Raw genomic sequence first — 16,032 nt, 5'->3', positions numbered from 1 at the left:
TTTAGCAAGAACCTCGGAGCTGGTAGGAGGCACAAAGGCTCACTCCAGCCCCATGGTTCCTAACCTGTTCACTAGCGAAGGCTGTTCTGTCACGGAGGTGGGGCAAATTCCTCCTAAATTCTAAAGATCATGAAAACATGTGACTCAGGAAACTCCTTGCTGGTCTAGGTTTTAATTCTTTTAAGGAACTCTCATTATGATATAAAATGGAAATGGTGTTTTCATGACCTTTTTTTTTTTTTTGGTCTTTAAATACTTCGTTGTACCTATAATTATTATTTTCCTAAGAATGGAACTGAAATTGCTTCATGATGAAAAAGCCGTGGTACTTGTGGGCGGGTGAGCCACGCCGAACGTTAGAACTACAACAGAAATTAGAGGCTCGCGAGGTAATTGCTGTGATTACAGTTTTCCCTTTGGCCCCAGACGGGAGCTCTAGAAGCACAATATTCTACTAATTTTTTAAATGCACAGTTTGCAAGGCAACAAGGAAATTGCTAAGAATATGTACTGTTTCTTCCTCATTTTTTTTTTATGAAAGGTAACATCTTGCTGGCTCTCTAGCAACTGCTGAGAATAAAGCAGACATCAATGGTTTTATACAACACTTTTAAAAGGCTTTAAACATTTTAACACTAAATCCTTAAAATATTGTGTAAGGGAATTATTTTAGAAGAAAAATATTTCCATAACAGTCCTAGCTCGCAACCACTTTTAAACATCTCTGTGTATCTCTCTAAACTTTACATTTCTGGATCATCCACATCTTTATCACATACATACTTTTACATTCTAAAGGTATTTTACAGTATTTGCACATATCACATGGAAGACCCTCCTTAACCGCCAGTTCTTGCCTTTTCTAAACGGCACACATAATTTTTAGAGACCATAACTAAGCCCTCCTGCTGTTTGTTTTCTGTTTGACTTGACCATTTCCCTGTTAGTGGATTTAGGTCATTTCTTACTTTTATACTGTAACACCTGGTGACATGTTTTATAGTATCTCCTTTTTGTTTCTTATTGAAGGAGGGGTGGTAGTTTTGATAGGAGGAATGAATGAAAGAGCAGTTTTGTGACTTGGATACAGTTTTTCCTTTCTATGGATTGTTACTATTTCTCTGAAGGTCCTCCATTCATTGTTTTTATGACTTCTGCTCAATTTTTCCAGCTTCAGAAGGATAAAAGGACACCTCAGAACTGTTTTAGTTGGGATTGAAAAATTATCAGTGTGATTGAAATTATTTGCATATGTTTACTGTTTTCGACTTTTGTGTTAATGTCTTTTGTCCTTATTCTGGATCTCTATCCCAGCCAAATAAGCATCCCACATAGTAATTTTATATTACAGATGCCAATTTTGTTGTTGTTATTGTTGTACTTATGTTTCCCTCTTAGATCTTTTATCTTGGTTTTGTTCAAAGTTGATTGAAGTCATTTATTTTTTTTTTTCCTGATAGTGTCTCTTGTTGACTTTGGAAAATCATTAGACCTCTTTAACTGCTGATAGATAGACTTTTTTTTTTTTTTTTTGAGGATTAACTTTGTTAGACTTCTTCAAAATAGTTTCCTGGATTGATAGCCCAACATTGTTCTGTAGGTGTGTTTAAAAAAAAGGGGGGGGGGGGATTGTGATTTTAATTAATTATTTACGTTACCTTAGTTGAGAATTGCTGGGTTATATCCCAGCCGTTATATTCTGATGTGTGTTGAGTACCCAGAGGAAGGGAATAGTTAGCCTGCAGTGTGTTTTATAATTTTTCACGGCCCCTGTTTCCCCAGCATACGTGGCTGGCGTTTCCCAAGATCAGTTTGCTGCCGATCACACTGTAGGAAAAGCCGCGTCAGCCCATGTCATTGTTTTGGGACCCTCGGTCAGTCTTTTCAACGACCATGTTTTTCATGAGATGCAGTTCTTCATTTTTAGTAATCTTCATGCAGATGTGCAGCTGGGGTTTCTTGGTCTCCTCTGCCAAATGAGGTCGGTCTTTCTGAATAAAAAATATTGCTTAATGATGGCCAGATCTGCAGTCAGCAGCCCTGAGGTTTATCTTGGAGACCACAGGAGAGGTCTCACCTCTGCTGCAACAAAGACGTCATCAGTAGGTGGTGACTTGTATTCCACCTGCCCCGCCCCTGCCCCGCCCCTGCCCCAGAAGATGGGAAGGAGAGAACTGAGCACGGGGTGGACTCGGGCACGGTAAGGGGTGGGATGAAATACGTGCTATACATGGAGAGGCCCTGGGACGTGGCAGAAGAGCACAGACTCAGGAGTTAAGCTTTCCTGGGTGAAAAGCCCGCGTTAGCCGTTTCCTAGTGTTTGGCCCTGGGCACTTGCTCTGACTGAGTTCCTTCATCGCTAAAAAGGCATTATTAGCACCTGCTGTATATGCTTGGTAGAGTTTCTGAATACAAAATTCAAGATGAACTTTTCAAAACACTTCTTGGAGGACAAGAGAATGCAAAAATGGGCACAGAAATGGCTGGAATTAGAACCTGAGAGCAAAGCTGAGGTTTCCCCTCTTTGCATAGAGATAGCTCTTAAATGTAAGGTCCTTCCCTGGGGCATTTCACCGCTGATGCCAGCTGCACCACTTTTGAAACCCCAAAACGCCTTCCATTGAAAACAAAATCTCACGTGCCAAAAGAGTTAGTTGGAAGCAGTACACATAATGTCTCTAAGACATGAAAATTTTTTGATTTTTTTAGAAAATCAGAGCCAGGAGAGACTGCAGATTAGTCCAGTTTTCCACATTTACCGATCAGCAGCCTGGGAACCCACGAGGCCTGAGGGGCAGGGGCAGATTGAGATGCCTGTCGGCCCGACTGGGCTCGGGGTTCTGTCTGTGCACCTTGACCGTCTAGGTCTCCTGGCCGCACTGCAGCCCCGGGGAGGGGCCGGAAGCTGGCTCCACAAGGCGGGGAAGGAAATGAATGCATATGTAGTATTTTAGGAGATTAACGGCTACCATTTGCTGGAGGTGAAAGTGTAGGAAAAAGGTCATTCTGGTGAGTGGTGGCACAGCAGTAGGGGGCGAAGAGAGGGACTTGCTGCGGGAAGGGGAGGGTCTTGCAGAAGACGTGAGGAAACCCCGTCTTGAAGGTTGAGCCTGAGTTTGTAAGACTGTGAAGGAGATAGTGAGAAAGAGACAAAAGATAAATGTATTTTTGAGGAAAGAGAATTTTAGCTACTGGAATTAGCATTTCCAGAGCAACAGAGCCCAGAAAGGGCCACTAGTATTGGGTGCCACTCGTTCGGATATAACGTGAAAGGCCAGCGGACACGAGTGGGCGTCTGGCGGGAGGGAGTCTGAAAGCAAGTGGGGTGAGGTGGAGAGGGGCTTCACCAGCGCCGTCTGGATTTTAAAAGGACAGAAAGGCGTCTCTGGCGTTGGCGGGAGGGCCAACGTGGGAAAGCGTCAGGCTGAGCTGCTCGGTGCCCTCCACGGAGGTGCTGAGCGGTGTGGAGGGAACAGGCGACTTTTAGCAGGAAGCCTGAAGTTCGGGGCGTGGTCCCGGAGGAGGAAGTCGATTGAGCCACAACAGAAGTACTTCAGAGAAGTGAAGGTCTCTTTGTGAAATACCCAGCTCATTGGTCCTTCCCTGTCCAGCCGTGTTCTTTCCATTCCCAACACATCCGTCATTATGTTAAAGGTCAAGACTATTCACCTGGTTCTTCTAAAACCCCATGGGCTCTGTCTTCAAACAACCACTGCCTTCAGAATAAAACCCAGGCTCCTGTCCACGGCCCCTCCCCCCAGCGTGGCCTGGCTCCAGGTACCTCTCGATCTTCCACATGGCCGCTTGCTTCAGGCCCCTGGTCTCCTTGAGGGTCCAAACACCAAGCATATCTCTTCTTAGAAATGTGGGTGTATAGTTGTTTGATTTTTTTTTTCCTCCCGACCTTGAAGAAGGAAAGCATCTCGCCTTCGCCAGGCGTCTCCGCATCTAGTGTGGGCCTTGGCATGTGTGTGCCAGCGGACGTTGTGTACGGACAGGCCCAGTCTGTGGGCGCTGCTCTCCATCCTCCTCCCGTTTCTCGGTGGGGACCAAGTACTTGAGTGGCCTTTCTGTGGGCTAGAGCTGGATTAGAAATACCAGGTAGAGAAGCTAAGCCCTCTTCCTTTTTTTTTTTTTTTTTTCCTTATCCTCACTTGAGGACATTTGTCATTGCTTTTTTAGAGAGAGAGGAAGGGAGGGGAGAAACAATGCTATAAGAGAGAAGCCTTGATCGGTTGCCTCCCGTATGTGCCTAGACCAGAGATCAAACCTGCGTCCTTTTGGTTAGGGGCCGATGCTCTAACCAACTGGGCCACAGTGGCCAGGGCGAAGCCATCTTCTTAAGATTAGCCCCTATTTTCTTTGCTGACCCCAAGGATGAGCCAACCAGTTCCTTTCTAAGGATTTTTCTACCAATCTCCCTCCGGAGTGTTTTTCAGTAAGTCACAGATGTTTCAAAGCGTACCTAGAAACTTTCACGAGCCTGTGCATCCCCCTGTGTTATTGAGATTAGTTATTAATGTTAATCCTATTTTCTGGATGCGTGTGCTCATGCCAGCAATCAGTTGCGGTGGAAACGATTCCCTGTGTCCAGTCTGTGGTTCTCAGTGAAGTTTGTGACACTACCCTTCCCAGCGTGCCCCAGAGCTCAGTGGGAAGCTTCTCGGTGGCTTGAGTGACACCTGCCAGGCCAAGCACGAGAATTAGCTGAGAGCCCGATGTGAGGGGGTAGGGGGGCAGCTCGAGCAGCACCGTGCCAGCGACTTCTCCCACTTTGCTCTTTGTCCCCCGCCTTAAAGAGATCCTCTGGGTCCTTGGGCAGAGTGCTCCTTCAGAGAGGACCCCGGCAGCGGTGGGAGGCAAAGGACTCTGAAGTGGTTGCCTTGCCGGGGTGCTGAGTCCTCGGCGGGTTTGCTTTTCTGAAGGTGCCCGGTCCGCTGGCCGCTGCTGTGTCTGGTTGGAAGGCTGGAGAGCCCGATGCTTCTGAAGGCAGGCTTCCGGGTCGGGGAGGCCGGGATGAACCTCGGCTCTGTCTCTGACCAGCCGTAGGTGCGAGGGCCAGTCTGAGCGTCAACCTCTTTATAACATACGGGTAACAGGGCCTCCTAGGGGGTTCCTGTGAGCAGTAAGATCGAGCAGATCTATAAGCCACATCCAGTAGCATCCATGCTTTTTTTATCCTCACCATCAAGGGGGGGAGAAGGGAGGCGAGAATCAGTCGATGTAGAAGTCCAAGGACAGGTAGAGAGGGAAAGGAAGAAAAGGAAACACTTGTCTGTGCCAGGTGTTGTGTGAGGAAGGCATGAGGACCAGAGGGGGTGACTAAGTTCACTGCGGTCACACGGAGCCAAGCAGGAAGTGATTGATGCGAGGTCCCCTGGCCTCAAAACCCTTGCTTTTAGCCCCAGAAGCTCGTGCCACAAGGTGGCCCCTGACCCCCGGACCAGACCCCACTTCTTCCAAGTCGGGGGGCAGACACCTGTGAAGGCGTGGTGGTGGGTGCCGGAATATTGGTGACCACGTAGAACTCTGGTCTCCCCGGCGGTAACTAGTGCCAGATGGCATGGGGCCAGCGAGGGTTCTAGCCTTCCACGTGCAGAGAACGAGCTTCACAAAGAAAAGCAAGGCTCGTCTCAGCCCCTAGAGATGGGGAAGGGTCTTGTGGCAGAAATATGGGACGGCCGTGCTTCTTTTATGAAGACAGGTTTCACATTAGGGGTCTTGAATGGGGACCTGAGCCACTTTCTCCGTTCACAGTCCAAGAGGCAGCGGTTTAGCAAAAAGAGTATTGAATGTGAAAGCAACCTCAGCCTTCCCACTCACGCCGGCCTCGCTCAGAGGGCAGGGACTTCCTCTCTGGGCCACTTCTGCCTCTGTGGAAGCAGGGGCAATACAGGGGAGACAGGCCTGCACCATGTGCAGCTTCCTTTTGCCTGCGTTTCGCGTGGGCCTCTTTCTGGAAGGCCTGCTTGGCGGCTGCAGGGTGGTTGTGGAGGGCAGCGTGTCTCACCCGGGCCTGGGCCTGGGCCCTGGCCTTCACCCCGATGCCTCATAGAAGCGGCTGACTTTGGAAAGGCAGGATGGGCGCTGGGAGACTAGAAAATGAGTATCCCTACATGGGTCGCCCAAGTCAGAAATACGCGGACACGCTGCCGTATTGATCTTAGTTAGGATGGCGTGTCCTTCAAGCCATAGGAATAAACCCTTGAGTTTTAAAGTAAATAGCGCGTGAGAAATAAACAGCAGCGTTTTGTACCAGTCTTGTTTTTGACAGCTTTAATTCTATACACGCTTAATATAGAGCAGATTCATTTGGTGACACTCCCGGAGCCCCTGCTCTGGGCCTGGCATGGTTCCCGCCCTCAAGATGTGCGCACACCCAGTGGGTAGTTCACGCAGACGCAGGGACGTGGGCTTGTGTGAGTTACGGTTTTCCGCAATACCTTTTCTTTGGCTTGGGAAGTTGTAGGTTGGTGGTATTTTCTTGCCTGGATGGACTCAGCCCTTAGATGTTCAGGATGTATTTCTGAAGGTGCTACGTGGAATCATTGCTGCGGATCTGAACTGTGAAGTGACTTCTTGGGGGGGCCTTTACCCTCTTAGTCGTGTAACATCTACAGACCTTTGCTGTCTGTGGGTTAAATTTCTTCCATGCAACTATTCAGCTGCAGGTCGAGGGCCAGAAATGTTTCTGAATGAAATCTGTGTGAACGCAGGAGAACCTGAATCTGAAGGACCCTTCACATAGTCCTAAAATAGCACAGGTAAACAGCTTAAAACCTGTATCTGTGGATGACATGTCAACTTTCCATTTTTTGGCTGCATTATGCAAATCAGAATTTTTTTAGTTTGATCATTTCCCCTTGTGTAGCAGCCTCATGCAGTTCACATTAATCTTGAAACTAACAAACGATAAGATCTCTACTTCCTTTCCTATAGTCGCTGTTGCCTGTCTGCAGGTTGTCTGTGTTGCCGCTCTGTGGCTGAACCTCACTGGCACTGGTGTTGACTAGCTGTCACACGGGACAATTCTCAGCGCCCCATGCGTGCTTCCGCCTCACAGATAAATGGGGACTCTTGCTTCCAGCATTTGAGCTGAAAGCTGAGAAAAGAAAGAGCGAGAGAAGGTGCAGGTCAGGCCCCTTTCGATCGGGGGCGGGCGGGAGGGGGAGTTCTGAGAGAAGCATTTCAGCAGGGAGGTCAGGAACTGCAGAGGCTCCGCGGTGGGAACAAGCCGGGTTGGTCAGAGGAGCTGTGGGTGTGGATTAGACATGAGTCGTGGGGAGTGTGGGAACCGACGTCAGGGCAGGGGCCGGGTCACAGAGGGCATTGCAGGCAGGAGTGAGGACCTGGATTTTATTCTCACGACAATGGATTCATTCATTCTTTCTTCCTGGTGTGTGCACGTGTTTCCCTTTCATTCCATTCAGCAGATTCTTACAGAGCATCTTCTATGTGAAGAAAGAAACCTCAGTGTTACCCTTTGAGAACTTCTGGTTGACTGAGTAGGGGAAGAGACACAGGTAGCTAGGCACCTAAAAGACAAGGTGGAGAGGGGAGGGGATTGGTACAGGAAGTGCGGATGAAGCCCCGGGCTAGCAAGGATTAACACTTTATGAATAACATCCTTCGCTGCTGCTATCAAAAGCAGTACCAGGCTTCCTGTTTACTGTTCTGGTGAAGGTTTTGTTGTTGTTTTGCTCTGGCAGCTGGGGAAGCTGAGGCAAATGCAGTATTTGGTTTGCACACTTAGGCCAGTGCCTGGTGGAGTTGTGTTCTGTATACGCCAGCAGTTACTAATGTGACTAAGCGAGCAAGTGATCCAAGGCCCACGTTCGATCATCCTCAGAGCAAATCCTCCCTTGCATGGTTAGTCTGATCCTTCCTGTTTTTGAGGACATGGTAATATTTCCTCATCATTTTCTCTTCTGGCATCTCTACCTGCCATGCATTTTGTTATCACATTGGCTTAATTTCTGGGCTTATTTCTGATTTACATTATAATTATACACTCACACATTGTCATGTGTGGGGCCTTACGATGGATAAATAATTCATTGATTTGGCTGTGAGGCTGCATGAGAACTTGTATCAGTTTCGCCCTCAGAGAATGTGAATTAGGCATCCAGCCTCTCCAAACGCTGGGCAGCGTGACTGCTCAGCAAGCTGAAGGCTGGAGCGGTCAGTGTCTGAGTCAGCAGGAGGCCACAGTACCCTGCCTTCTGCTTTCCCTGTGAAAAGAGTTACCCATAGGTGAGCATTTGCTTTGTGGTGATTATGGGACAGGTGCATTTATTAAAGTGCGGTTTCAGAATTGCCTCTCTGAGTGCAACTATAAAGTAATAAAATAGAAACACTTCCTTTTTCTCCAAGCAAGTAAAAATTCTTTTCATTGAAGAAACCACTTTGCCAGCAGGAGTGCACGTGACAGAGATGTTTTGCTGTGCCTGCTCCACGCATTTCAAGGGCTTCTTTCCCAGAAGCACCTCCAGAGGTGCGGGCGAGGAGCGCTGGCAGGTGCTGAGCTCCTGCCCTGCGCAGGGTTTGGCACCAGCCTTCTCCAGAATCGTTAGTATGTTTAATGCCAGCATCTCTGGGAGGCAGGTGAAAGGCCTGTGCCCCTCCGCGTATCTCTGAGAAATTCTGAGTTGTTACTTATTGTTATGCACTGTTTCCTTTCTCTGTAAGTCTACGCATGGGATTTAGCTTCTAAGACGTGCTTATTTTCAAAAATCACATCTACCCAGAATAAGAGCAGCTTTTTGCACTTGTATATATATTAAAAAGAAGCTGCCATAGACATAGAAAGTAATTCTAACATTGAACATCTTAATGAATAACAAGAATAGTATTGCCATTGCTTATTTAATGTATTATATTTCAATAAAATGTTTTTTAAGATAGTTGTTGGAATAACTATTTTAAGGTACAAAACCAACTTAAAGTGTGTAAGTTCTGTCTGTGCTATTAAACAGTCTGTACATGCATTCACCTTTAGCTATGCAAAAACATTAAGGGAAGAGGTACAGACAGCCATGTTTTTTGAGTGCAGAACTTTATTTTATTTAACCATTTTCAAGGCAAGTCTTTGCATACTTTTCTGTTTTGTGGAGCTGAGAGTACTGAAGAATTTGTTTATTCAGTCATTTGCTACTTCATTTCCTAAGCATTTTTGAGCATCTGCCATCTGCTAGGCACTGGAAATGGGAGTTCAGCCCCAAACAAGTCACGTGAGTGGAAGGAGATAAATACCATAACAGTGAACAAGTCCGGTACAGGGTCACAGGGTCATTTGCAGGGGGTTCGTGCCTTGGGGAGAAGGGCAAAGGGGGTTGGAGAGGAGCGGGTGGGCTGTGGGTGCGCCGCTCCAGGCTGGCCGGGGAAGGCCTGGTGAGGGCCGGGGCTTTGCGTCTGGGCCTGCGAAGGAAGAGAGAAGAGCCCGGGAAGAGAGTCCCAGGCCGGGGAACGGCTGGCGCAAGTGCCCCGAGGTGGGAGCAGGAGCGACTGGATTCCTGAGTGTCCCTAGAACATCCTGGCCTCGGACTCTTAAGGCATTTTTACCCTTCTCTCTGCATAATTGTCCTGAATCCTTTGCTTGCCGGCTCTCACGTAACGCCTCTGTCGGCATGGCTTCTCCGGCTGTGCCTCTCTCAACAGCCTGTTTTTTCTGTGTATCCAAGTGACCAGGCTTGTCGGGACTGTGCCTGAAATAAAAGTCAGAAGCGCCCACAGCCAGGCTGGAGTGCTTTTATAGGTGAATGCCTCCGCTCTTAGTGCTGGGGAGAATGGGACGTTTTTGTCTTGCAAAATTTTAAATAGGGATAATGTTCTCTTATCAGAGATAAGCATATTCTCCTGGATGTGTCTGTTAATTCACTCTCCTTCCCTCTGTCCCTCTCTCGCATGCCCCTCTGAGCCACTCAGCAGCCGTAGCACGCCTCCCAGGCGTTGAGAGAGCGGATGCCGCTCTTCTCTTAGCCCTCCCTCGAAGTTGGCTGTCACTGCATTTCAAAGGCTGTCACTGCAGGTGTTGCTTGTCTGGCAGCTGAGGGAATGGCGCAGTGCTGCCCATTTAGGCATGTGTGTTTCTGGAGGGAGTCCCGTGTGACTGAGGGACAGTGTCCCCAGGCTCTCTTAAACATGGAGCCCTTCAAAGTGCATTTTCCTTGGCGTCTTTGGCCAGTGGCCAAATACCAGAGTGTAAAAAGAAAAGTGTCACCCAGACTTAATTGTGACTGGAGCTGTCAAATGCGGATGTTTCTAATAACCTTTAAAAGTAAGTATGTGAACTTGACACCCTATTAGTTTATAGATGAGTTGGTAAAAATGCAACAGAAATTCTGAGACTTTTCCCAGGGGAAAAGAAAAGTGAGGTGTAGCAGATAGCTCATCAGATGTCACGGCTGAACTCTTCCACAGCCCTTTGTCATTTGGCGTCAGCAACTCTTAACTGTGCAGGGACATTGGTGCCCGTTCATTGATCCCCCTGGGAACCCACCCTGGTGTGACCGCAGCTCCCCAGAGCAGAACTGATAGGCTGTTCTCTTCCAGAAGCAGATCTTTCCCTTTCTTGAGAATAATTGAGGAACAACCCAAGGGAAGCGTGGGTGTGCCTTCCAGAACGGATAAAGGATGAGGTTCAAGTAGCAGACACAGGGTCTTCTTCCCGTACTCGGTGTGTAACACTGGGCAAGCTCCTTTACTTCTCTAGGGCCCAGGGCTTGTCATCAGAAAAGAAAATGGCAGTAATATATATATAAAAAGTAAGTGAGGACTATTAGTGTTACTTTAAAAATGTCCTTGCCACAAAATCAGGTCACCAAAAGACTGGATTTCATCTCTTAAATCTGCGTTCATTTGCACATTTGCATTTCTTTCTTTCCCTCACACAGCCCTGGCAACCTGAGTGTCTCATAATTCTTTATCCTGACTTTGTCTCTAAAAACTGCTGATAGTCCCCCGTTAAGACGAGACCCTCCAGGTTCAGTCACCTCAGAGCCGTGGAGGCGCAGGCGGGCCGTGGTCAGGCGCTTGGGTTCAGTTGTCAGATTCCTGCTCTGCCACACTGTGCAAGCTGAACTTTCTAAGCCTGTTTCCTCATCTAAGAAAGTGAATTTGATCACAGCACTTACTTCAGAGGGTTTTGTGAGAATTGAGATAACCTAGGTAAATCTCGTCACCCTGGATGGTTCATACTAAGCATTTGTTAAAATATTATCTTACCTCTTTTTTTCTAAAGCACAAATCTCAGATCTTTGAAATAAGTCGGACTTGGCTCCTCCCTAAAACTGTCTCATAAAACACTGTTTGCTTCAGTGTAATATGCAGGATCCCCAGTGTTCTGTGAGATTATATGAGGTACTAAACAGATCAGCATTTTATATAGTTATTGATACTTAGTAATTTTTAGGATACTTCTGTTCATGTTAAGTGATCCTGGTTACTCATTTATGGTCACTTTTTCCAATGTATATACATAAAAAATATGAATGAATTTAAAGAAAAATAAAAATTAAATAGAGGTACAGGTAGGACACTGATGTGGCATGATGTAGAAATACCACTAGACCTGTGTCTGAAAACGAGTTTTTTTCCAGCTTCCCATTAGATTCAGGATTTGGCGATTAGTGTGAAGCATGACTTGAGGATTTTATGGCTCTGTGACTTTGGGCAAGGTAGTAAATCTCTACCTTTCTCCCTCCCTCCCTACAAATATTTATTGAAGTCCTACCCCTTTCCTTTTCCGAAAATTGTAGCTGCTGCAATTGAAGATGCAGTATAAAGAGAGATATTGAAAGCATATATTTTTATCTACTTGGTATGTCTTCCGTACCAGGCCTATGTGTGCTGTAGTAGGTACTCAGTGAACTTTCATTCTTGGGGTTCAAGTGCTAGAATCCCAACTCCAACTAGCTTAGAACTAGAGATATTTACTGTCTTGTGTACAGTCTACAGGAAGGTTCGCAGTGACGTGCCTTGGGGACGGCTGGAAGCAAGAACTCAGACGCCACCAGAACCCTGTCCACCTCTTGTCTCTGATCCTTTGTCTCTGGTCACCTCATTCTGCCGAGTCAGGTTGTTTTCTAGAAACATAACCACTGCAGGGCCGCAGGCCCCTCTTACCAGAAGGGCACTGCAGTTGTGATCTCTCTGCCCGCGCCCAGGAGTCCCAGGAAGGAGCTTGAGCTTCGTATGGGTCATGTGCCCACCTGGCCAGCCACTAGTGTCCGGAGAGCAGGACTCAAAGGAAGGGGCAGCACCCAGCTGAACCACGCACATGTTTACAGTGGCAGTGAAGACCATTGTCCAGGAGAGAGGGGGACAATGGATGCCCCGTCCCATTGTATTTACCCCTCTCAGCTCCGTGTGTGACCTTCAGGCAGAGAAGCATTTAGCCTTGGGGGGCTTCAGTCTTCTCATCTGAAGTTTTGAGATTTAAATGGTATAATAGTTATGCGTGCACATTTACTGCTTTTAAATTTTACATATGCAAGTGTGTTGTTATTGCTGTTATTGCTTGTGCCTCCCTAATGATAGACCATCCAGAGGTTTCCATGTGGCTCATGGGTGTTCTTGGGGAAGCAGAGAGGGGAGCCCCATGGATATCTGTATCGAATACAGCCTTTTCTAAAACTTGGTTTTGAGTGTAAGGCACAGTATGGGAACAGTGCGTGTCCTACGTGCACAGTTTGATGAACTTCCACAAATGGAATGAATGCAGTTGCGTATCTATCACCCGGACCAAGGGCGGCAGTGACAGGCCCTGGACACGGCCCCCCGCGCGCGCCCCCTCCCCCCCCCACAGCGCAAGCAGACTGACGTCCTGACTGGTCCTGTTACTTAAAGGCCGACACCCGCATCTCGGTAGCGTTTTCCGTGCTGCGCCCCTTTAGTAAACAGAATTTCAAAATACAGCTGTCATTATGTTGTGAATTTTTTTAACGCTAAAAGAGATCCTCAGATCTACAAGTGCCATGGAAAGCTCTTCTGGTCCCTCCTACTTGTTAACAAGCCCTGAAGTACTTCCTTTCTGGCTGAGCTCGCCCTCCCACCCTGCTCCCGGTCTGTGTCACTCAGCTGTTCAGCTTGCCTGTCCGCCTTCCCCAGTGGCAAAGACTCCTAGAGAAGGAGGCTCCTGCCTTCGGGTTTCTTAAGTGTCTTGTATTTTCCCTCCTGTGCGTAGCTTAGGGCGATAACTGGCCAGCGACCACGTTACCCAGCTTGCTCAACCCTGAGCTTAGCGGGATGACTCTGCGTTTATCCCAAAAACGCAGCAGCCTCTGGCGTGGTTCATTGTTAACGTGTCAGTTCGCTCTTGCTGCGACACTCGGCAAAACAAATGTAGTTCCAAATGAATTCTTAGTGTTTAACTTTCAAAGTTTTTCAACATCTTTTTCCCCCTCTGTTTTTCTCTTTTAGGCGCTAGACCAAGATAGAACGGCTTTACAGAAAGTGAAGAAGTCTGTAAAAGCAATATACAATTCTGGTCAAGGTAAGTACTTTACAAAGCAAGTAAAATGAATTGTGTACAATGTCTCCAGTTTACTCTGTTGTTTGTGAGATGCTCAGGTTATAGAAGACTTGATCCAAATAGAAAAATCAGTATGTCAAAGAAATTCAGGATTCCTTTTTCCTCTGTCAGTCCATCCCTGTCACTGTTTCCAAATCAAGAAGAAAACAATATTTGCAGGGCGTTTTATTGTGCATTAAAAACTTAGTAGAAGAGGAATCCCTTTGTAAGTTATATAAATGTCTCACCACTATACTGTACACCTGAAACTAATATAATACTGAATGTCAGATGTCATTGAAACATTTTTTTTAAAACTTAAATACTTATATTTCTAATACGTAATTTTGCCACAAGTGACATATGAGATATTTAAAATCCCTAGGTAGCTGGTCAGTCTGTAATCCAGTGGCCCCGTTTAACCCTGGAGGGCCTTCCTTCCTGGAGGACACCTGCCCACGTGAGAATCCCAGCTGCTGCCAGACTGGGCGGCAGCGAGGGGGGAAGCGCGCAAGCAAGGCCGAACGGAGACCTGGGCCGACAAGCCAGCCTGGGGCTGCCAGGTCGCTCAGCATTTTCGCTTTGGTCCAGTGACTCTGTCACCTTGGAGACAGAAGTACGTTGTCAGTGGATAAGAAGTAAAGCAAATTAAGATAAACATTGGGGAACGCAAGCCATCATAGGTACCGGCGCCCCAGGGACGGAGAGGCTTGGAAACAGAAAGGGAGTTTCAAGGTCTCTGCCTCACACCTATTGTCATTTTTGCAGTACCAGCCCAGGTCAGGGCTCTGGAGAAATCAGGAGTCTGTATGTGCCAGACCTGCGGGGCAGGCAGCAGGGCCTAACGGAAAGGGCACAGGCCCGAAGGCGGGCCGGCGGCAGTTTGCCTCCTCGCCGCCCCGTGCGGTTACTTCAGTTTTTTGAAAATTCGTTTTCTCCCCTGTAATACAGGTTGTTGAAAGGACTTAATGAGTTAATACCTGCAAAGAACCTGCACCTCGTGAGAGTTTAGCAAGTGCCATGCATCTTTGTTTTATGTGGATTTTATATTTTATTTGTACTTATATTCATGATTGTCATAAAATTATAGCGCTGAAAGGAACTTTGAAAAAGACAAAACTCTGCCCCCCATACTTTCTGGCTGCCCCTCTTAGCAGAGCTGGGAATCGGAGTCGCTCTGAACGGCCAGCTGAATAGCCTCCTGCCTACTTTAAAGCCCTGAGGCCTACGACACTATAATCGTAATTGTTAACACTTTTTATATGCTAGTTCCTTGATACCTCTCTCTAATTTCTTTACATCCAATAAAACACTAACCTCTAATTAAGGTAGATAAATGATAGTTGTCTAGTTACAGAGTGACCAAGTGTTGTTTTAAATCGTGGCCTAAATTATATACCCTATGTATAACTTCTGTCCTGGCCTCATTTTCATGGGCTCCCAGTGTGGTGGCCCCTGGTGGCTACCAGCCGCCCGCGGGGGGCAGGGAAACAACTGGGAGGCGACACGAGGCCTCTGAGGGGCCCCTGTTGTTCTGTTTCTGGATTGGGGAGATGATTCCATGGTTTTGTTCACTTTTTGATAATTTATTAAATGCCTTACTTAGGATTTATATACCTTTTTTATATGTGTGTTTGTACATTATGCACTAATAAAAGTATATTTAAAATTTATGTACAAGTAGGCTCATTGAAACATTGATTATGATTTGGCAACACAGCAGGTAAATGGGATTTGTTGAATGAACAATAGTATATTACGTAATAGAATACTCTACAGCCTTTATTAAAAAAGAAAGGTAGTGTAGACCTGAGCTTGAATCCTAGGTTTGTTACCGCTAGTAAAGCCAAGTAATCTATTTAACTTCTGTGACTCTTAAATGGCCTCGCTGTAAAAATGAGAAAATAACAGCTAACTTGCAGAGTATTGTCTGGACAAAGTGAAGTCGTGTTGAAGGCCTCTAATGAACCGCCTGCCACACAGTAGGTGCCTCCTGTCCGGTAGATGGGGGAATTGGCAGCTAATGCAATAGCGTGGGTTCCTTCTCTGTATCAATTCAGTCGTTCTACAAATTACATTGGGCCAGGCGGGTGTCATAAAGAGCTTCCTGAGCCCTGCTCTGGCTCAGGAATCGGCGTCACTGCTCCATAATGCTATGGCGTGTGCTCCGGGCTCTCAGCTTGTGAGCCTCAGAAGGGAGAGGTGCTCCATGTGACTGCTTTTCTTCCAAGTGTCTGTGCTCAAGACCCGTTTCCCTCCTTTGCCGCACAACCACATTGTTCAGCAGCTCACACAGGCTCTTTGACTTGGGTGGGAGTGGGGAGGAGTGCATCATCTTGTCCTTGACACAGGTTTCCTTGGCCACAGCTGTCCTGAACATGTCAGGGGGGAGAGGTGGTCCCCGGGTGTGTGCAGGGTGGAGAGTTCGAGGGCTGTGTGCAGAGTTTGGCTGCCATTTCCTTCATGGGACTGTTCTCTCCTTGCGGTTGGGGCCACAGCTGAGTGGGCGTTGACCCCCTCCT

At 47.2% G+C, this 16,032-nt stretch overlaps 1 protein-coding gene across 2 annotated transcripts in view; it reads left to right on the top strand.

Moving 5' to 3' along the window:
• The window catches only part of ASAP1 (ArfGAP with SH3 domain, ankyrin repeat and PH domain 1), a 231,886-nt gene that overhangs the window by 92,945 nt on the left and 122,909 nt on the right, over positions 1–16,032 (top strand). For both annotated transcript variants that reach the window (XM_054590497.1, XM_054590496.1), the window contains exon 2: positions 13,420–13,492. In XM_054590497.1, the coding sequence (XP_054446472.1) occupies positions 13,420–13,492 (73 nt within the window). The remainder of the gene's footprint in view (positions 1–13,419; positions 13,493–16,032) is intronic.

The sequence above is a fragment of the Pteronotus mesoamericanus genome, unplaced genomic scaffold (genome assembly GCF_021234165.1).
Source record: "Pteronotus mesoamericanus isolate MK-2021 breed Mesoamerican mustached bat unplaced genomic scaffold, CSHL_Meso_final scaffold_174, whole genome shotgun sequence".
NCBI lineage: Eukaryota > Metazoa > Chordata > Mammalia > Chiroptera > Mormoopidae > Pteronotus > Pteronotus mesoamericanus.
This window is presented reverse-complemented; position numbering and strand designations above follow the sequence as displayed.